The 22,998-nt window shown below is 33.3% G+C and overlaps 2 protein-coding genes across 2 annotated transcripts; both read right to left on the bottom strand.

Annotated features, from left to right (window-relative positions):
- Window positions 1–61: 61 nt before the first annotated feature.
- On the bottom strand, window positions 62–18,439 carry LOC130809134 (CSC1-like protein At1g69450). Its single transcript, XM_057674776.1, has 13 exons — window positions 18,222–18,439; window positions 18,037–18,127; window positions 16,396–16,706; window positions 10,967–11,122; window positions 10,775–10,838; window positions 8,767–8,976; window positions 8,105–8,284; window positions 5,597–5,895; window positions 3,469–3,745; window positions 2,812–3,093; window positions 2,445–2,678; window positions 583–777; window positions 62–433 (listed from the first exon to the last, which is right to left on the bottom strand). Exons 3-13 carry the CDS (start codon window positions 16,671–16,673, stop codon window positions 401–403), a joined length of 2,208 nt encoding a protein of 735 aa, XP_057530759.1. The 5' UTR covers window positions 16,674–16,706; window positions 18,037–18,127; window positions 18,222–18,439; the 3' UTR covers window positions 62–400.
- A 1,772-nt stretch (window positions 18,440–20,211) lies between these two features.
- Window positions 20,212–21,574, bottom strand: LOC130808561 (uncharacterized). The gene is made up of 5 exons (XM_057674020.1): window positions 21,409–21,574; window positions 21,107–21,348; window positions 20,969–21,043; window positions 20,711–20,913; window positions 20,212–20,629 (listed from the first exon to the last, which is right to left on the bottom strand). Exons 1-5 carry the CDS (start codon window positions 21,572–21,574, stop codon window positions 20,212–20,214), a joined length of 1,104 nt encoding a protein of 367 aa, XP_057530003.1.
- Between the last annotated feature and the right edge of the window lie 1,424 nt (window positions 21,575–22,998).

Below are 22,998 nucleotides of genomic sequence, written 5' to 3'. Positions count from 1 at the left end.
AGTAATATATAAAGTATAATAAATTACCACTTCAAGTTATCATAGAGTAACAGCACCAGAATTATCATTTGAGTTCAAGCAAGTATGAAATTCAATCGAATGGATGGAATACAATTTAGATGAACAATCGTATTTTACATTTTTACTCGCACAACAATAACAAAGACTAAATCCGAAAAGATTTGTATTTTACTGCCATTCATAAATTTACAGCAACGAGATTATCAAATGACAAAGAGCAAGTATTATCTGTCTAACATGGCTCTTCTGAAAAATGTGATCTTTAAAAACCCAATAAAAGTGGTCTCTTTGTATTAAAACATACTCCATAATCAGTGTATGTAGTTTGTGCTATGCTTTACAACTATGTACATATGAAGTATTTGAAGTGAGCACCAGCCTATACAGCCTGGCCGCCGCCCCACAGGCTTGCCTTCATGGTAAATGTATACATATGCACAAGCAGAAACGCAACGATAAGAAGACAAAACGAATCGCCACGATATATTTAGCCAAAAAAACCCCCTAATAAACAGGGAGGTTATACTATCATCGATGTGTAGGAAGAATACGCAATCATACATTGAATACAGAGTGAGAGAGAAGCGGAGTTATACTATCATCGGAGATATCAGAGCGAGTTGAAGATGTATGACCAATAGAGTTTGAGAGCTGCGAAGGAGATAAGGCAGGGTCCATATAGGCAGTCACCAGCTCACTAAAGAACTGGGGCATTTCTGGATCATTCCAATCTTCTTTGTCTTTCTTTATCAGACTCTGAGAACATGAAACATAGATTAAATCAAGGCAAACGGAGCAAGAAGGCCAAAAAAGATGATTGCAATCTCCTATGCCCATTTGAAAAGTCTAGCTCATAAAAATCACTCAATAAGCGCATTACATTGTAATTTTCACAACAGGAGATAGTGGAAAAATATAGTTTCGGTAACGGTTATAGAACAACTTTTGTGGTCAGTAAGAATGGTTTTGCATTTTCCTTGGCCTATATTTTCCTTTTGTTGGAGCTGATACGTAGCCATATCGTTCTTCAAGATCGTCCCAAATGTCTTTGGCTGTTTGGAGATATAGCATACTTTTGGCAATAGTTGGATCAAGATTGAACAAGATCCAGGATATCATTAGGTCATTGCATCTTTTCCACGACGAATAGAATTTGTCATCTGCTGTTGGTTCAGAAATACTACCATCAATGAAACCTAGTTTGTTTTTGGATGAAATTGAGATTAACATACATCTCTTCCAGTCTCCAAAACATTCCCCATTGAATTTGATGGATACTAACTGACACACTGTGCTGTCTGTAGGATGTAAGTAGTATGGACTGGTGAAATCTTGATTTTGAGGAAAATTTTGTGATGAATGTTCAGCCATAAGCAGAGGATTAGGGTTCAGATCTCAAATCAATTTTGAATATTAGGAGAGAGATGAAGAAAAAAAAAAAGAAAAACAACAAGAAGATCCGAAAGAAAACCTAAAGGAATTTTATGCAGATTTTAGTTAAAGAGAAGAAGAAAAGATCAATCAAACCGTAGATTGAAACGCATGCATACAAACAGAAAAAAAAACAGACTCTTGATGCATTGATCCAGAATTCCAAAGAAAAACACATATCATCAGATTTTGAAGGTGGAAGAAGAAATCAGCAGGTTTTTGTCCCGCTCTGATACCATGACGAAATTGGCAAAAGAACCCAGAGAAGATCAGAGAAGATCAGCAAGAAGAAGAAGAAGAAAGAAGATTGAAGAAAAACGTTCAACTAAAATTATGAAAAACTATCTCGTACAAAGGGAAAAAGAACCTATATATATACAAGTGGGCATCTTATCTAAGAGGGTTAATGCCTTGTTCTATATATGGACATTTACAGAAGGAAAGAAAATAAAAACGGAGTTGATGACCAGGCATCAGCTCCAACAGATACGGTGATGCGGACGATATTTTGCACCATGACAAGAGAACACAAAATCTTTTGTTCACAAGCATAAGTATTAAAAAGCATGTATTGCAGGAGCCCCATTTCCCTTATAATACTATGGCCTTTTGAGTTATTTAAGAAGTTTTCAAAATACGAAAAAAAATAATTCAAAAAACTGATTCAGATTTCGTGACGGCAAAGAATCACAGATCTTTACATGGGCTTACTAGCAGATGTCTCAGTTACTGGTTGACTAACCAGCTCAGGTTACACGAGTGCATGAGTTAGCCTAAAACACAAATCAAAATTTGCGAGAGCTACTTAACTGAGGTTACATTATTCATCTATGTTCCGTGGATATAAGTATCTAAACATCCAAAGTTTCTATCTTTCCACAACATTTAAGCGTTAATTTACATCCATTAAGTTTTGTATCATTCATAATGGGGAAAACTGCAATCTAATTGACTTTGGGCAAACCACAGGCACATATTAGAAAAGATCATACCTCAGCAGAGTATGCAACAAAGTTCGGTAGGAAGCGTTTCCGACAGTACTCGTTAAATAGAAGAGTAAGTAAAGGAAGAGGGAAAATCAACGTCGACGCAGATCGAACCTTCTTCAGTGTAAAGATGCCCAAAGCAATAGCATGCATTAGCACCAGAGAAAATATCATGCAATTATGTACAGTTGGCCAAAATTTTCCAGCACTTTCAAACTTTGGGGCATACACATTTATAAACTGCAAAAAAAAATAGGCCAAAACTTCACTAAACAAGAGATACAAATCAACACATCTACTACCTAGTTGTATTATGCATAGATAATGTCTCAGGATGTAGAAGACAGATAGAACAGAAAGGAGCTAGGATTACCTGATTTTTATAAATTATGTATGCAAGGAAGAAGTAGATCAACAGGAAAGGCAAGATGAGTGGGGCCAAGAAAAAGTATGTAATACCCAAGAGTCCAAAAAACAAAACCTTGGGTATCTCCCTATGGTACAAAATGTATGGAAGTTCAAATTCATCAAGATCTGTTCTTTTACAACAGCAGCATCTTTGGAATAAGCTTTGGATGAATTGAAAAACACGAAACAAATCTGACGAAGTGCTGGTCCATCCTGAAGTGACTACATAAGCAATAAAGAAAGATGCCTACAGAAAAAATCGACAAAAATGTCAGACGCTGTTAGAAATTTTATCCCGAATATATTTTCTTGAACCATAATCGAATAGCTGGTAATAAAAAAAAAGCTCTGTCGCAAAGAAAATATAACACAAGTGTCATGACTGATGACACTTCTAACATTTGATGCAATCAGATGCACAGGAAGAGGGTGAAAATCAGTAGGATACAAAGAACCTTCGTAAGTGTCTATTATCTATCAATAAGAATAATATTACATAAAAGCAAACCAACTAAACGCAAAAGCAGTCAAAAAAAAAAACAGTAAATTTTACATTTCCATACAGCAGTCCAACTATACGCAAAAATTGTGAATGAGCTTCAAATATAATGAATCTTCTTACCTGTGCTGGGACGGAAACTGCTAAATGTGAAGGAATGTTTCTGAGATCAAGCAGAACAGACAACTGGTTAAAAATTGACCCAGAGAGCACATTAGCAAAAAAGATGTTCCATATAATGAACCAGAGAAACTTGTCACATGCACTCCTTTGTATCTCACTATAAGATATATGCCCTTGAATAGATGAAAGGAACTCCATGACAGGAGGCACCAACTTCACAGATAATTGAAGAATAAGGTTTGGAAGATAGCCTGTAACTATTTGACTAATTATTTTTCTGCAAGAGCACAAAGAAAATTTTAAAATGATGTTATAACAACTCTTACCTTCAAATATAGAAAACAAAACAGAATGCAATGAATTACTTGTTGCTTCAGGAAATTAAAAAAGTAGAGAAAACACTAGAAACCAATGCCAAAAATTAACGCAGTAACTCCAGCATCATCCAAAGCAAGAAAATAACAAATATATTTTGAGAAGGTAGAACATATTACATGGATCATGCAATAAGGAGGTTTAGAAAAAACCGATAAGAACAGAATCAAGTTCATATTCTCGTAAAAAGCTAGGGCTATTGATTGACAAAATATCCAAAAGCTACATAAAATATATAATATGAAGAATTGTGAAAGACAAACATCAAACAAACTTTCAAAAGCAGAGAAAGACAGCAGAAGAGTCCAGGACAAATGAAAGAGCTAAATACTCAAAACATGACAAGAATCAACCAAAAACAAATTCTGTTTATCTGCTCAAATGCTAATTTTTTATACCTAATTATACATGCGGAGAATGGAGATAGAAAGGAGAAAGTACAATACACTTAAAAATCAATCTGACACATACTTCAATAGCGTGTCCGATAGCAAAGGGGTAGTCCTTTTTCCCTAGAATATGGAATATGGAAACAGAAGGGGAGAAAAATACACTTTCTTTTCCATTTTAATAAATCAAATCCTTATAATGCTGGAAGATTTGGAAGGGAAAATGCTAGCCTTATCCTTGACTTCCCCACCCGCTTATTCCCTTCCCCTTCCCTCTCTTTCTATATACATTCCCTTTCTTCTGATATTGTAATCCAAACATTAATGGCATAGTTGACACTTGACACCTGATTAACCACCCCCACACCAGTAAACGAGATGAAAGTTTAGAACATTCCTCGAGAAAGATCTAAGCAATTGTTCGGCTCAAATCAGACTGCATAGGGATTGGTAATCCATAAAAAGCAATGAGTATTTTCCAACTTGTACTATATTATCTTCGTGCACAAGCACACTGTGATAAAGGCATATTCAAGTGAAGCTCCAACTTTTGAATGCCATGAACATGTAAGGAATGCCATATAACATTGATATCAGATTATCTTGGAATCTTTGTTTGACCACTACTATGAAACTTCAGAAAGAAAGAGTGGAAACAAATTAAAAAAAATTTTCCGGCATACACTAAGAGCCTAGCACAAATCTGCAACAGGACATTGGACATGTAACCAACCTTGCAAATGTAGTGTATGAATATCAAGTGTGTTGATGTTTGGTGACTTGAACTGAGTCTAGAACATGGGAAGAAACAAGAGAAGTGGGTGGTTTCCAAAAACTTGAGACGAGTCGTCGCTTTTGGGAAGAGTGAAGGCAACGAGTGGGGGCCTACATGATTGGTGACACGGTGGGAGTAGGGTGGGAAAGTTGGTTTTTTCCCTAAATTACCAGCTATGGCAGGTTATTTAAGTTGGAGTTATGTTCAGAAAAAACTTTCCCTAAACTTCAGATTATTCATGGTTAATAGATAAACGGGATCAATGTAGAGAAATAAAAAAAGGTTGGATTATTCCAGATATTTTTTCAATCATTTATTATTAAAATTTGGAACCTCTTTAAAAATACAAGCACTAAAGAACCTCTCTTTGACGATCAACCCTCTTTGGAATAGATACACCAGCTCCAGGGTGAGCAAGTGTGCTCACATTTTATATGATAAGAAAATGAATAATGAAGTATGATGACTAAAGGGGGAGATTTTTAAAATAAAACGTTAAAAAATAATGGAATTTCTTTTAGGTATTACTAGTAGTGGAACTTTGAAGTAATTATAATAAGCTAGAAGCAAACATGGATTAATCACTTACGCAGACAAAATACTTTTCAGGAAAGGGAACCAGATCTCCAGTTGAGACAGATTTGCAAGACTTTGCACAATCACAACCGGTAGAAGAAATAAAACTGTCAGAAGTATGCTCACAACTATTATCACCACTCTAGACATCCATCTACGAAAAAATGTTGAATGAAAAACTGGCCAGTATACATCATTTGGCTCAGGAGCTTGCTCAGTAACCCATTGTGTGGGTTTCTCAGATTGTTGTAAGCGAGAAGCTATAGCAGCAGTAAATCGAGATTTGAAGAAGACAAAAGCAGAGCGAACCTCCTTCAACATCGAAAAAAGTAGAAAACAAATGTCATACAGATGAACAGCATAACCAGTAAAAAAATTAATCTCAATTTTTGTCGGATGGGGGTTCTAAAGAATGACTAATTACCACGATAAACAGCTTCAACACATTCTCATAAAACTAGTATATCAACGTGTCCAAATGCCAGGACTCAACAAAAAAGGAATCAGGTCAAAGTCCTATCAGAAGTGAAGCAAAAGGGATTTGCACTATTATGTGTTCTTTTCGCATAATCTCCACAACAATTGGAAAATATTCCAAGTATATAACAAAATAATAAATGAAAGAAGATCATTGGATGATTCGGTAAAATACTAATTGTTCAGTGCTAAGTCAGACATTTGACCAAGAAATGACTACACATTGCCTGTTGGTCAGGTTGAGATGTTTTAAAGGGACACAGAGGCAAACCAAGAATATCCAAACACAATGAGGAACAAGTTCTTCAACCCAACCAAGAACATCCAAAATTTGACAACTGAGCCTGTAAAGCACTTGTTTCTCCCTCAATATTCCCTCAGTTTTTTCCCTTTCATTCAAAGAACAAGCATCATTTATGAAGATTCAATATGTGGATAAAATGTGTGATATTCAAATTTTTAACTTTTTAATAATTGCAAGTTGCATCAGTTGGTTAGTAGAACCATAGGAAATATTATGTTTGGTTGAAATAAAGAATATTAATGAGAGGCAAACCGGTATCATCTAGTATGGATATGCTGATAGTGCCTAAACGATTTTGTGAAAAACTACACATCATTTTACAAGTTCGAAGGTGTTCACAATTACAGTCCACTTTAGGGCTTGTGGTATTTTGAAATGAAGCTCTTTTATGCGTAACATTGAAAGATGCTCTTATCAAGATTTGAAATTCTTAGTGGATTGCTCGTAAAGGTGGGATTTTTCAGGATATCCCCAGATTTATCCTAAACTAAAGATTGTATAACGAAGTCAAGTTTCCCGGTGAGAGTTCAAATGCCGACCAAGTAAAGTTACTGCATACTTAGTTAAGAGGCGACAGATTTAGTTTTCTTGGGCATTTCAAAGAGGAATAAAGGGTGTTAGTGGTTTTATAAATAGACCCTCCTAGGGCTATTGTTTGATGAGTCAAGATAAATAAATTCCTTGACGTCTTCATTTTGTGTGTCTATATATTGAAAGGTAACGAAAATCTTGCCAGTCACCCTACCTATAAGTCTATAACCAAGTCCAATTGACTGAACCATGTAAATCCTTGCTAATTGTCTCTCTTTTTTATTCATTTTGTCAATTATATATTTGTAATTATGTTGTCTTGCTCAGCATATCACTCAAACACACTGATTTTGAGTCTGATTTATATCAAATTTTTATCCATCAACGGTTCTAATTTACTGATGAAAATATATTAGGAGATACCTGTAATCAAATCAAACAGCCAATTCACTTCAGAAGTCACACTTAAGTTGTATTAACAAGTCCAATAACTCTCCAGGAATGAAAAAAAGAAAAAGAAAAGAGCTATAAAAAGTAATACTGAAGCCAGAGATATTTTGCAACTCATAAAAAATAGCGAGCCTTTATTTGAAAAACAACAGCCATCTGCCAAAAGGGCTTTGTATCTCTTACTTATCTCATTAAGCACAACTTCAAATAGCTTAGCTCCAAAGTAAAGAAACGATAAATTTTGTGTGGGAATTGGCTTCAATTAATCCAGAACTTTTTAACAGTTCTACAAATGGGCACTTAAGTTTATGCCTTTGTCTTGCCTCAAGCTGAATGTCCAATCTACAATTAACCTGCCTAGTACTCAATAGGACCTGTAAACTTAATCCAAAAGCCAATGCATTTCCCCAATCTCAGCAAAATCTAATGAAGGTAGAAGCTAAATCTAGAAAGAGATCAAGACTATTTATGACCTGAATAAAACATTCCTCTGGCCTTGTAGTGAATGTATCTAAGATCATGATGAGTTAAAGTGATCAAGTGGCATTACTTAGGAAAAAAAAAAAAAGCAGAAAAACCTAAGTCAATAGCAAGCCATTCAACTATCTCTCCTAACCAAACCAAACCTACTGAGTTCTCCCGAGGTTCTAAGATTCTAACATCATAAAGTATTAGCAGAGACCATTGAGCACAGTCACATACTTATTACGCATAATTTGAAAATTCTAGTCAACTGAGTAACCTTAATATACGACTTACTTTGCCAGAAAAAGAAGAATATGACTGCTCTGTTATCCGGTTCTCTTCTAAATGTTCTGGCTTCTTATCATGATCAGATTTGTGTGAAGAAATCCTGAAAGGAGTATCACATGTAGAATATTCATCGGCAGGTTCTGACTGTAAATGCAGCGGTCTTCTATACACTTTCTTTACATCATTCTAAGAAGAAATATAATCATACATCAGAAATAAAACATCAACATAGACTAATCATAACGTGAAGCTCAAGACATAGATTAATTGACCAAGAAAAAATCCCTCCAAAAAATAACATACAAAAGAAATTCAATGCCCTAATATAAAGTTTTGCAAGGACTAAAAAGAGTACCAGAACAAGAGGCACACTCTTATCTAAAAACATATCAAGTCATGCCACTGTTCTTCGATCTTAAAATTACCCAATGCCAAATCTCATCCACTATAAACTTTGTTTTGAAAAGTCATTTTACTATTGTTCACTATAATTAGAAACCAAAGAACCATAAATATATGGCTCCATCGAGAATGGACACTGTTCTCATTTGGGAAAAAAACAAAATGAAGGGTATATAAATACACAAATTCCTAGCATGGGCTATTGATTAAAATACATTCAAAAACAACAAAAGGGTTAGATATTTAAATTTAGTGGCTAGTCTTACAATGAGATTGTAGAGTTTGTTCGTCCGATGAATCACCACATGAGACAAATAAGTTGAAGGATAACACTCCTTAAAGAAATTGTCAACACTTTCACTGACACTGCTACCAGGAGGTACAGGGATCCCACGAACTAATACTGTAAATTGCTGTGGCTGTGGTTTTGCTGAATAGAAATATGCAATCCTCTTTGAACAAACATAATCATATTCCTGAAGAAAATATAAGTATTTGAAAACCCATCAGAACATCATTATCTGGAGCAAAAATTGTCATCAGTCAATATCTAAAAGGGATTTTCACGGAGAACAATCAATCCTAAGAAAAAGCTTATAACTCAGACAAGTTTAACCTCTCCTAGCAGACTTCAACAAATAAGAAAGAAAAATAAACAGAGATGAGAAGGAAGCTAATTAGGTCAACAGTAAAAAGTCAGTCATCTTCTTAGAATTCGCAAACAGTTTTCATATACATTACTCGGTAAAAGGGAACTCCATCTGTGAGTTTTCTTTCATTACACCTTTCTGGTTCTGAAATTCTGATCTTTAATAAAGGAGGAGGGTTGTAATAGGAAGGCAAAAACTAACATAAAACTTCATCAAATCTACAAGTAGCGGCCAGCCCCATCTTTTGGGATAAAGGCGTTGGAGAAGAAGAGTGTTTGGTCAAATGGGCTTTTGCATACTTGTAAGTACCAAAGGTTCTTATTAATAAGAAGAGTGCTTGGTCAAATGGGCATTTGCATACTCATAAGCTTCTAAGGTACCTTTCATTAGAACGTGACGTGGGTAAGTTTTCACTTTTTCATTACCGAGACATAATCTTAAAACATTTGCAGCCACGTAGAGCATTGTAGGCTGGTTAATGATTAATGTGTGATTCAGAATTTTTGGCTTTATCACTGAATTTCTGGACAAGCGTAATTCTAAAAAAACTCAATGCACAGATATACTAGAAATGATTATATTTTTATGCTAGGCAACCAAAAGTTCAGCAAGCCGTACCATACACTTAAACAAAGTGGTAACCAAGTAAAAGGAGCAATGATTAAACATTTCAGTTCGTTTGTTATGAGTAGTGAAAAGAGGGAAAAGTTTGCTAGTGTAGCAAGCCAGGAAGGTTAAGAATATTGAAGGAAAGGTTTATGGGGAAAACTATCAACAAAGTTCAGTAACAATCATCTCTTACATTCACGACGAGACTACCCTCTAAAATGATAGAAAGCTTTATATCATTTATTGTAGTTTAGGACTAATAGAAACACCTTAAAGCTATTCTTTTACCTCTAATAGTGGGACTCAACATGATTCTAAAATTCAGAAATTTGATTTGAGACTCAATGGTGTGGTTCATTAATGAGTCCCAAAAAGTCATTTTGAAAGTATTATTGTGGAATCCTCATAAATGCACATGCAATGTGTTTGCTTCAATGAGTTAAATGTGGAGATTGATTTAACTTGCTCTCTTTACTTCATCAAAGTATATTCTAAATTAGAAACCCACTAATAAATTTTGAAAACCTTCTCCAATGGTGAAACTCGTGTTTGAGATGCACTTGACATTGTGAGACTCAATAGTTTCAACAACGGAGATGCTCTAAAAGAGAATAGGCTAGTAAACAAACTTTGAGGAAGTTGAGATGTATATAAGAGAGAATGGGAGTAACCGTTCCAGAGCAAGGAAACGGGTAGTCATTTTGAGACTTCCCTCAATGGAAATGGGTAAACCTTGGGGATAGAGGGAGTATGTCAAATATGTTCACTACAATTCACATTCCTGTCACTGTCCTGAAGCAGATGAACATTTGAAAAATAATAGACACAAACAACAAATATAATGTAGTGTAGATACAGCTGTCACTGTCCTGGGAGGTCAAGAAATTTTAAGTAGTCAACTCACATGGATACGATGGGAAGAAATTCACAAGGGAGTTTGCGGCACTACACTGTCAAACAATTAATATAATATTCTAACTAAAATACACAAATGGTGATAGAGGAGATAACTTACATGATACAGAAGAAAACAAACCAAACATGTAATCAAATAGACAGCAGAACAGTGTACCCACAGCCTGCAGCAAAACCCAATGTCTATAAATATTTTGTTGCACTTGGTTGAGCCAGCGTGAGAATATACCTTGACAAGTCAGGTAATTTCTCCTATAAATGGAACAGAAGTATATGTTTCTAAAAATTTTACCATTTAGACCCATTGTTCACATTGGAAATGGTAAATAAATCCAGAGTTTCACTTGAGATGACAGTAATATCAAAAGCTGCAAGCTGAGTCCCTGCACAATTTATTGGAAGAAGAACAAAGAGTCCAATAACCCCCGCAAAAGAAAATATTTTTAAACTGCACACAAATAAAGCAAGGGAAGTTAGAGAGTTCAAGAAGAAATACAGGACCCTTAGTCCCATATATGTAACATCATGAAAACAGAAATAGACCGGGTTTCAAAAACGTTATATTGACGAGAGATTAAAGACATACATTCTCAGAAAAAAGTAAAGATCAAACAACTTCTTATATCTTCTCATCCAAAGAATCAGTTGTATCAAAAATGGTTAATCAGTTAATAGGAAACACGAATGAATCTCACATCTATTCACAAAAGAAAAAAATCTTTTTGCATTTAAGATAATTAGACACATTAAGAAATCCAAAGGAGACAACAGACTATTACAAAATTTCCTATAGCTTGTTATCATCTAAAATTTGCAATATGGTTAAGAAAATAGAAAGTAAGCATGATACCATGGGTTTTGCACATAATTTTTATTGATTTGGAAATCATGAAGTACCAGGGTAAAGGAGGACGGTTGTGGGTGTAATGATAGGTATGTAAGGGTTTCTAGGTCGTAGCCCAAAAGCGAAGCTGATATAGCCCTTAAATTAGCCGCTTAATTTATTGAAATTAATTATGATTGGGATTATTAAATCTTAAATACGATATTTTATTTGGACTGAGTAAATTTTTCAATAACCTTTGGGTATCAGTTGTATTTGATTTGGGATTAAAGTAAGTTATACGATGAAGATTGGGTATAATAATATTTTAGCGATGATAATTTGTTTTATTAATTATTTTGACTCGTATTAAAAGTTTTCTTTATTTTATTTAAAGTGACGTTTGAATCAAGTAAAATTTGTGAGACTATTTTATTTTACCTACGATATTTATTTTAGTCAAACATATTTTGTAAACAAGGATAAAATGTAAAATATAGTATACATTTTGGGTGTGTCATGTTGAGGTGTCATGGATGACACTAATTACTTAAGTGATTCCTTGTTAGACACATACAAGGTCTATGTGTCTTACTCTTAGCCTTCAAAGAAATATGACATTTCATTTCATTAAACACAAAAAAAGTAATTATTTTAGTATGCTTTATAACCTTCTCATCACTATTTAAGATCAAAGTTCTATCTCAAATTTGTACAACACTTTTAAGCTATCGGAATTCTGCAAATTTTTAGCAAGTCTACCATATTTATACTCTACTAAATCTGAATTCATTAGATACACCCTCAAATTCGAAACCCCTCTTTTGTTAGAAGCTAGGGTTTGAGTGCAATTTGTTCTAGTTAATTGATTAGTATTAATTGAGTATTTTAAGTTTCTTATCAAGTCTTGGGTTATCTTTGAATTCTAATTCAAGTGGTTTAGTATTTAATTGATGGTTTCAATTCGGGATTTAATTCATGTTTAAAGTTTAAGAGCAAAGTTCGCTTATAGTTCTTAAAAATTAGATTATGTCCTCTCTGTTCTTGGATGATTTCGAGCCTCTTCTGGCCGTTTATGGGTTCTAGTGTCTTCATAAGATTTGTAGAGCTCCGAGTCGCGGTCGCGTGGGCACTTGAATCGCCCCAAAATGTATTCGTATGAGAGAGTTATATCCAAACTACAAACAGACTGTCATGAAAATCGAGAATAATCAATTATGAGATTAATTTTTCAAATTGGGATCTCAATTGGGTATTCCTTTAATTAAGTATTTAGGATTAATTTTTTTTTTTAATTGAGTAATTATGGATGGTATGGATTTTTTGAGTATTATTGATCATAATGCAAAAAGGGAGTTTGGATTATCATCTTTTGGAGTTAGAAGTTGATGCACATAAGGTGTTTGTTCAAATGCATCAATGAAGTTCTTTGGTTTTCTAATCTGATTTTTGGTTGAAGAACTTGCTCATTAAAGGTAACCTACAAACATCTAATATCTTTTTAAGTTATTTAAGTATTTTTATGTTCAATTGATGATGGGAAAAATATTGGTTTGATTGCTTTGTTTATGTAATAATATTATTAGTATTGTAAAATGATTTTAATAAAATTAATCATGTTCTAAAAATTATATTTGATTAAAAAATATGTTAATGTTGTATTTATTTAAAGAGATTACAAAAGCATGTTTTGTATGTTACTAACTTATAAAATACGAGTCTTGAAGTATTGTATTATGAAAATGAGGTATGATTGTTGATTTCAAAGAAAATCAATTGAATTATTGTTTTGTTTTATATTGAAATGTTCGACATTGAAAAATGTCTGTTTTTTTTTTGGTATTGGCAACGGATATTTGTATCCGGATTATTGTGAAATCCTATAGCTTGATAATAGGTAATGATTATTCGGATCGGTTTCAAGCCCCCGATCCCGTTTCGTTCTTGCAAGAGCCGTATTTTTGGTGATGACGATCACCCGTGTTCTCAGGATTTAGATCAAGCCTACTTCCTGGCGGCCTATTATATTCCCACGTTTTAAGCTGTTGTTCATTATTGTTTTAATATGAGTTTTAAATGAACATGTTTGGTACTGTTTGTTTCGCAGTGAAATTATGTTTCATTTGCCGTATTATTTCGCTATTAACTTGTAAAGTTATAGCCGTATTTTTATTCGCTATGAACCGTATTTATGTCGATACCAAACGGTGCTTTTAAAAGAGTTTGGGTTTTGATAAATTAATGTTTTATAAGGAGTTACCAAATGAGCAAAAGATTAATGACTCGTATATAAATGTAATAGTTTGTTGGATTACTCAACAATTCAATTGTTGACAGTCTTTGATGGGCCTATCCCTTACGGAGGATAGATCCATTTTCAAGTTAGCTCTGCTGTGGAGACATTGCCTACTTGTATTATGTGTTACGTGCGAGGCGAGGACTTCTTTTTAAAATGCATAATGTAAATTAGATATTTGTAAATTAAATTGTAATAATTTCAAAATGTTTTGTAAATAGAATTCACTTAATTATGTAAAAAGTTTTAAATACTCTGATATTGGTTTGCTGTGGCTATCCAGCCACAGGTCGAATTCAGCCCAGACTTCTATAAGTCTTCCGCTGTGCTTTGTAGAAAATATTATTATACTATTTGTGCTGGTTTGAGCTGTTTCAGAAGCGCCACATTGCCAAAATGTTGTGTCAAATAAGTAAGGGCGTTAAGCTATGCCTCTCAGAAGCGGGTGTAGTTTTAAGTTAGGGTTGCTAGGTCGTTGCGCTAAAGCGGCGCACCATTCTTTAGAATTTGGTGTTAAATGAACAAAACTTATTTGCTTTTAAGGATAAGAGACCAAACAAAAGAATTGTATCTGAACTAGGATTGAAATCTTGGAATGTTCGAATTATTTGCTTTTAGGGATAAGAGACCAAAGAAAAGAATTGTATCTAAACTAGGATTGACATCTGAATGTTCGAAGTTTTCAGAGAAGTACTTAGGGGAGGTAGATTTTACGAGAAAACGCAAGACTAACATTTTTTTTAAGTCGTCGACAAAATGGATTAGTGAAACATCATGACATTCAAAACAATGAAGTATGCATATTGTTATTCATAACAAGGCGAAGAGAAATGGGTTGGTGTTATAATAATTATAATGGATTAGAGCCAATGATGTGGTAGAGGTGTGTAGACTCAATGATAGAATTATGATGGTGAAACTTGTTTATAAAAGAGAAATATAGAATGTCATTAGAGCATAATATATACGCTTAAGATGAAAGGGAGTAAAGGAAGCACTCAAAAGTCAAAAGGGAATTTTGGGAGAAATTATTCCAACATCAGAGAAATTATATATTAGTGGTGATATGGATGGTCATATTGGGAAGACACAAAGTAGCTTTGAGTATCCATGAAGACTTTAGTTATGCAATGAGCAATGAGAAGGAAGATTGTATTTTGGATTTTTCATACGCATATAATTGTTAGTACTTATAATATGGCTTGAAAAGTATGAAAATCATTTGGTAACTTAAAAAGTGGAGTGCATGACTGCATGCAACCCAAACCAATTACTTAGCTAGGAGAAATGATATAAGTTGCCTAAAATGAAAGGTCATACTATGTGAACTTGTAGTCAGTAGTCACTGGTGTCCTTGATGTTCGTATGTAATCAAGCACGCGGAAAATAAAATCTAAGGACAAGGAAGGATCACTTGTTGGAACCTAAAACAAGGGAATGCAAAAAACGTTGTTGATAGACTTATTGAAGAAGTTGATTGGACAAACTTAGAGATATTGATCAAATGTTAAAGCACATGATTAGTGGTTACCTCATACGAAGTGTTGCTTTCAAAATATTATGTGACCGAAAATTTCCACTAAGGTCAAAGGCAAAATTTCCTGCACTACCATAGACTAATACTTTTATATGGGATATTGGGCTTTCAAAAGAAACTATTGTAAAAATATGGGCATACCTAAGATGCGCATGTTAAGATGAATGAGTGGACATACTCGATAGGATCAAATTATATAAGAAAGATCTTGGAGTACTAGGCATAAGGTAAAATATTATGTGTATCACGACCGAATCGAGGAGTATTGAAGAGGAATAGGTAGGTCTAAGATGACGTGGATAATAGTAGTGAAAAACAACATGAAAAATCAAGACTTGTTGGTGCATATGAAAATAAAAAAGCATGAACGGAGGAAAAGAATATATGTCGAAGATCAATCAAAATGATGTTCTTAGTTGTAGATGGATAAAAAAAGATAAGGGTCCAATAAAGTATACTCTTTATTAGCGACAATCTCTCAAATTTTATTTTGTTTTATTTTAGATCGGTAATCAACCCCGTATAGTTGGAATTATGGATTTGGCATTATGTTGCCATTTGTCAACAAAAGCTCATAACTTACCTAGTTACCTTTTAAAACAATTCGGAGCATGATAAAACTAGAGAAAACCCAGCAGGATTCAAAAAAACAAAATAGACAATTTCAATTTTGTTGAAGCGCACAAGACTTGCAATTTGAACTTATTTCAGATTTCAACTTTGAGGTCCCGGCTTGAGTGCAATTCTAATTGAAGAATACTAAAATCGTAACTAAAGAGGTACTTCTAAAGTTCTAATACAGAACACGTTCCTGTAACAATGATTCTCTTTTTCTCAGTAACTCGGCAATTCTCAGGTCAAACACACAAAAGATACATGTTTCAAACCCGGGAACGGTGAAGGAAAGGATGCATCAGTAGGTGATAAATTATCCCCCCAGACTCGCACATTAAATAAATAACAAACGGAACAAATTTTCTTAAGGACATTCTTCTGCATCAAACAAGATATTCAGAAAGTTTTCATGAAGCACTAAGCATAAGCGTTGAAAAATCAAGTTCATACCTGAGGATGATAATCCTTATAAAAACTACAGCATCCAAGCCTGAAGTCGACAGTAAATCCTCTTCACTAAGTTTCCATGCTGCTTTTACCCAATCTGAGGAAGGTAACAACCGTCGCATGCGATCACGAATTCTTTTAATCCCTTTTGCAGTCAATAAACGAGGTACATATACATAATAATACCCTGGCTGTTTTCTTATTATAGAGTACAATGTGAAGAATAATATACAAAGGCTGGAGTTTATTCCAACAGACATAAGAAGAGCAGAAACAATCATTTCTAAAGGGTCACAAATCACTTTGTGAAGAACCTGCAAAGTTGCCATGAGAAGTCATCAGTCACATATGTAATAACTTAAAAAGATTGATCAGACAGATCTGCAATTTGATAAATGAAAATTTTCAAACGAACTTGATGCTAACTGGAAAAAAGGGTCTGTCCAAGAGAATATATCGTAAACCAATCACGTAAACAGGAAAAGATTACAAAACCTTTTCCTTTCCTCATTTGAGATTAAGAGAGGTCTGCTACAAACTTCGAACTGTTTTACAATATAGACATAAAGGTGAATAGGTGACTACTAAGATTTATAATTTTTAGCTTTTGGATCTTTATGGACTATATGAAAACGATTCACTAAATCATGTACTTCTTTTTTGTATTTAGTCTGGCTAGGGTTGATTGGAAACAACCTCTGTAAAATCTATTATTACTAACAAAGGTAAGATTGTACAAATCCAACCACCAGAACCCCACCTAGGTGGCAGTCGGTTGGTGGAATTAGGGTAATTAAATGCAGGTGACCTTAAAAGTGTTACTAGGATAGTGATGCACTCAAGTGAGTATTAAGCATCCATTAAAGAAAAACATTTTGAATCTTTTCCCAATTCAACAATGACAATAGAAAAATTACAAGTGTCAAAACAACAAAAGTAATGTGTGCCGTAAAGGATGTGGATTACAAGCTACCACATTGCATTAAAAAGAGATAAAGAGGTTGTGGTTTGTGCAGCTCGCGCACAAACTGTGTGTGTGAAGCATACCATATCATACAATTGGGTCTTCACTCTTCAGGATCAAAACAAGCAATTTTGTTGATGTGTTACTGTTTGTGGAGCGAACAAGTACAGATTAAATTTTCCAAGGTTCATGACCCTAGGAGTATTGGGTGTCTAATGCAAGTAAGGTTGTTGTGGACATCTTATTGTGAATTGGCAAATTTTTATGTTTTTGAAGACTGTGTTGCTGTGTGTTAACTGTTAAGCTCAGAATAAGTGAATTATTGGCTGCTAATGATACAGATAATTGGTTTGGGCGAACATATCTATTGTTAATGAAGTAAAAGTAAGACCCATAGGTAGAACCTAGCTTAGAACACTCTAACATCTAAGCTTCAACGTTGAGTAACAAGATTCATAAACCACACTCAGATATTCATATCCTATCAAACAAACATCTTTTGAGCATATACATATATAAATGCAATCAAAAAAGGGTCAAAGGACAAACTTAATCAAAAGCAAACACCATTTCTCAGTAAACCCAGTTCATTAATTAGTTAATTAGAGTGAAAACATTAAAAATCCAGTAAATGAAAGCAAGAGTAACTAATTGGATGATAAGGGAAGAAGAATAAAAACCTTTGATTAGAATTCAATTGTTGATGAAGATCAAAATGATAGGAATTCGAAGTACACCTGAATCTTCAAATTTCTTCATATATACTGGATTCTGAAAGAAAAGGAAGAGACAAAATTCAAGTTTTTTCTAAGAAGCACACTGAAAAGCGATTGTTTGTCTTGTTGATTGTTTATGCAATTCGCACCTCTGCAAATTCATACTATTTGGATTTTGGAAGAAGTTCAGTAATCAATTTGTTTTATCTCGTTTCTCTTGTGGTTCTTCTTGTCGTAATTGTACCAAATTTCCACTGTCTACAATAAATCCTTCCCCAATTCCATAGGAGAAAGAAGTCAAGACCTACTACGTCGTCCATTTGAAGTCAGATGTGACAGAGGGAGTTGTTAGTGTAAACGATTTGATTAAATTTCACAAATTCTGATTTCAAATATTTTCAAAATACTACTTCTACTAAATTATTAAAAGAGTTATTTTCATATTTAAAATTGGAAAAATTATAGTGAATAAAATAATATTTTGTTAATTTTTCTACAATAATATCAATTATTAATTAATTATTAATAATACGAACTTAGAAGGATATTTTCTTAGAATAATACCAACTTTAGTTTATTAACTAATATACTAATTTTTTTTTTGTTATAATCACTTATAGTTTTATTTTTAACATATAAGAGATTTTTTTTAGGAAAACACTCCTTTAAATTGGTATTATTCATGGTTAATCAATAGTTGATATTATTGTAGGAAAATTAACAAAACATTGTATTATTTATGGTAATTTTTCTTTTAAAATATTTTCTTTTAGTTGTTTAACACTTATTATTAAATATTAAAATTAATATTTTGAATATTAAATACTCACTTTAATTAGTTAAATGAGATAACTAGTTTTATTGTGAGACAGTTTATGGAGTTGATGATAATTTTTTTAACATCTTTTTTTAATTTGAAAACATATTTATGTTAGGAATTTGATCGATAGAAGAATTACGAAGTATAGGATAATTTATACACTATTTATTTTGTATCAGTGTGTGATTATTTTATTATAATTCCTCATACTCACTATTGTTTTATTTGTTTTTTAAACACTATTCATTAATTACTCTTAATTTGTGTTTTAATCTTAATCTATAAATTAAAATATAGTCAAATAGGATCTTGTTTAATTCGTTTTAATGTAAATTCATTAATATCAACTTGTTATAATTTTTGCTTAAACATAATTAGAGATATTTAGGATTGAAATAGTATATTGACAAAAATATTAAAATTAAATGGGACAATAATAATAAATAAGAGAGATTATTTAAGTTATATAGTCAAAGTTTTAAGAGTAAGTGTTGTATGAACTTAATATACCCTAAAATATTATCCATGTTTTTTAAGATTTTCTCATTTTATACTTAAGTTATTGATTCAACTCTTTGAATGCTAATGTGCATAATATTATAGAGAAATGTATACTAGGTCCATGATATGTCAATAAAAATGGTGTTATTCCTTTTAGTTTTCTTCAAGTTAATATAATATTAAGAGCAAATTCAATCTAATAAAGAAAATAAGCATACAATAAAAGTAGTTTTTTTTTCCATACAAACCAAGTTTATAACATCATAGTTTTACTAATATATAATAAAATGATAACGAAAAGGATTATATATAAGAGCATGTACAATGCTACATCCTCTTAAATATTTATCTTTCTTTCTCCATTTGACATATTATCATCTTTTTCATCCATATCATATTTTACTGTTTTTATCCTTTTTCTCTTTAAATTTTTTCCAGCATTTAAGTATCCTCTTATATCCTCTTATTTTTTGCTCTTTCCTACTTTATATATACCCCACCATACAAGTTTTTAATATTTTCATTTTTTTTTATTTATTATATTAACTTTATAATATTGATTTGGTGATGTTAAAAAATTGTTGTCAATTATAAAATATATCGATAATTAATTAATTACTAATTATAAACAATAAATGAAAAATTGACATTATCAATTGGTTATCAATAATAAAATGTAACGATAATTAATAATAAATTAAGACACTAAAAGATATTATCAAACAAGATATAAAAAATTGACAAAAACATTAAAATTTTAAAACGAAATTAGGAAACATGCCATGAAATTGAATGACGTAGAGATTTTAAAATACCGATTAGTCAGAGTACGAGCTTTCGAACTTATGCCATAAGTGGTCGATCAAATCATTCTTCAAAGAAAAATGTGCTTGTCTATCACGAATCTCTTCTCTTGTAGCTAATAGTGTCACAAAGTTGTGTTCGTCATATCGCCCTGGCGTGACAGAAAATGTTATAGCATTACCGCTTGAAGATCCCGGTACATTTTCAGATTGTTCTTGGGAGAACTCTTGGGGGTCTTTATAATTTGTGTAAGTGTTGCGCTCGTCTTCTACAATCATATTATGGATAATAATACATGCCATCATGATCTTCCATAACATAGTCGCACTCCATGCCAAAGCTGGTTTTTGAATAATTGCAAATCGAGCTTGTAGTACACCAAAGGCACGTTCAACATTCTTTCGTGCACTTTCTTGGTTTTGAGTGAACAACCTTTATTTATGGGTTTGAGGAGCAGTTATGCCATCAATAAAGGTTTCCCATTTGGGATAAATACCATCAGTTAGCTAATACCCTTTATTGTAGGTATTTTCGTTTACATTGAATTGTACTTGTGGAGCTCGACCATTAAGAATAGTATCAAAACTAGGAGAGTGTTGGAGTACATTGATGTCGTTGCAAGAACCAGGTGTACCAAAAAAAGCATGCCAAATCAATAAATCCCTTGAAGCAACGACTTTCAAAATTACAGTCGCCGTTCTAGATTTTCCTTCTAACTAGCGGGATAATTTTTCCATTTTTAATGCATGCAGTCAGTGCTTCCAATCATACCAGGAAAGTCTCTATCTTCCCCTTCTCTGCGTAGACTTTGGAGATCGTCAAGTGTCGGCTTCCGAAGGTAAGTGGCTGAAAATTGTGCTATCACACCATCAACAAAATGAGCAAGACACTCCTTGGATGTAGCAGCACCAATTTCAAATACTCGTCGATTTGATCAGCTGCACATCCATATGGTAACATTCTTATAGCTGCTGTGCACTTTTGAAGAGCTGTAACACCTTGTCGCTTACATGCATCTGGATGTTGCTGGAAGAAACGTTCATGGACACTTAAGGTATCCACAATGCAAATGAATACGTGTTTTCTCATGCGAAACCTATGCCGAAATTGGCGCTCATCATATAATGGTTGGTTACAAAAGTAATTAGCAACTAAACGTTCATTTGCCGATTCTCAATCTCTAAGAGCGTAACTTCTCTTTTTTCGCTGACGTAGACCATGACTTCTATCTCTTTCTGCAGTGGAATTAACAAAGTATCTTATTGCATCCTTTACTGCTTGAAGTTCACGATTTTCTTCGATAAAATCCATTAACAAATACTCGTTAAGTTCATCCTCCCTTGGACTTGAAGAACTGGAATCATAGTTCAATTCCATTATTAATAATATAATTTTATGATGTAGTAAAAAAGTTTTATGATGTGACGGTATATGAATAAAAGTGTACAATTTATAGGCAATGTACTTCAATAATGCAATCATATAATGTTTGAAGATAAGATTTTAAAATCCACACTTTTCAAAATCTAGGATAAGATATGTTAAAAGATAAGATTTTGAAATGCACACTTTTCGAAATCTAGGGATAAGGTAATGTAGAAGATAAGATTCTTGTAGTGACATTATTCAGTTCAAAAGATAAGATTCTTGCAGTGACAATATTGGGTTCAGAAGATAAGATTTTTGAAGTGACATTATTATGTTCAGAAGATAAGATACTATTGAAATTACTAACAGGCATACATAATTAAAAGAAATATTACACTAACTACTTAACATAATTAAAATAAATATTACATTGACTCATTAGTCGTTTTAAGCTCAAAGAAACTTATTGTTGAACTCCTCTCTCCACTTTCGATACATCTCCGCTTCAACATCATCAAGCATAGGTTTAGCCATTAACACACTTAACATCCTCATTTTTGTCGCATCCTCCTTCTGCTTTCTTCTTTCTTCGCCTCGTTCATTTATCACGTTAAGCATGCACTCTCCTAGATATATCCTAAGGGTTGAGACTTCTAGAAAAGAAGAATTAAAAGATTCAAGGTTTACAGATGACATTGAAGAGGTAGCAGCTTCTTTACCCTTACGCTTTGTCTTCTTTATCCCATCAGGTCTAGTTGGTGTAGCACCCAATCCACCCCTTCCTCGTATGGTGTATCAGGGGATAATTTTTTTACTTCCTTCACTTTCAGAAGGGGGTTGAAATATTTCAGGGTTCCATTTAGGAAATATTCTCATAATTTCAAAACAATGCATCAATTGGAATGACTTATTTTTATTTGCTTTTTGGAAAGCTACATACGCATGATTTTCAACATTCAAAGTTGAGTCTCCACACTTTTTGTGGCGTAGCTTATACCCATAAATATCCACCCATCTCGAAACTGTAGAGTTGATGTGATCTTAACGTAGTTGCATGAACTTTTGTGACCTTTCACATATCTCATTGGGGTTCTCTTACCGTGCTTCCTCATAATATTTAACTATATCATTCCATAAGCCAACCTTTCTAGTGTTAATGTTTCGTTTTATGTCTTCTCCCACATTAATGTAGCTCAAAACAATTGCTTTATCTTTAGGTATGCTCCAACTTGCTCGATCACCAGTCGTTCGGGCTGTAGTTGTCTTTTTAGCCGTGGTAAAGACTTGTTGAGGGACCACTTCAACATCTTTCTCATGTATTTCTTCGAGATGTCTTGTTTCCCTCATTCCCGAAGTCGGAGTACCATTATAAGAATCCTCCCCCCTTGGAGATTGATCCATTTGTTGAGTTAAATGATCAGAAACGGGAAACG

This window comes from Amaranthus tricolor, chromosome 3 (genome assembly GCF_026212465.1).
Source record: "Amaranthus tricolor cultivar Red isolate AtriRed21 chromosome 3, ASM2621246v1, whole genome shotgun sequence".
In the NCBI taxonomy this organism is placed as follows: Eukaryota; Viridiplantae; Streptophyta; class Magnoliopsida; order Caryophyllales; family Amaranthaceae; genus Amaranthus; species Amaranthus tricolor.
Note: the sequence above shows the minus strand (reverse complement) of the source record. Positions and strands in the feature narration are given on the sequence as shown.

Bases quoted from the DNA above. Each gene is read 5' to 3' on its own strand.
- LOC130809134 (XM_057674776.1), bottom strand. From the start codon at position 16,673: ATGATTGTTTCTGCTCTTCTTATGTCTGTTGGAATAAACTCCAGCCTT. The intron at 3,746-5,596 runs GTAAGTGATTAA...GTGCTCTTGCAG, and splicing joins CTGAAAAGTATTTTGTCTGC to AAAAATAATTAGTCAAATAG. The intron at 434-582 runs GTATGATTGCGT...TTTACCATGAAG, and splicing joins TCTCTCACTCTGTATTCAAT to GCAAGCCTGTGGGGCGGCGG.
- LOC130808561 (XM_057674020.1), bottom strand. From the start codon at position 21,574: ATGGAATTGAACTATGATTCCAGTTCTTCAAGTCCAAGGGAGGATGAA. The intron at 20,914-20,968 runs GTATGATTGGAA...TTATCCCGCTAG, and splicing joins GGAAGATAGAGACTTTCCTG to TTAGAAGGAAAATCTAGAAC. The intron at 20,630-20,710 runs GTATTAGCTAAC...CCATAAATAAAG, and splicing joins GAAAATACCTACAATAAAGG to GTTGTTCACTCAAAACCAAG.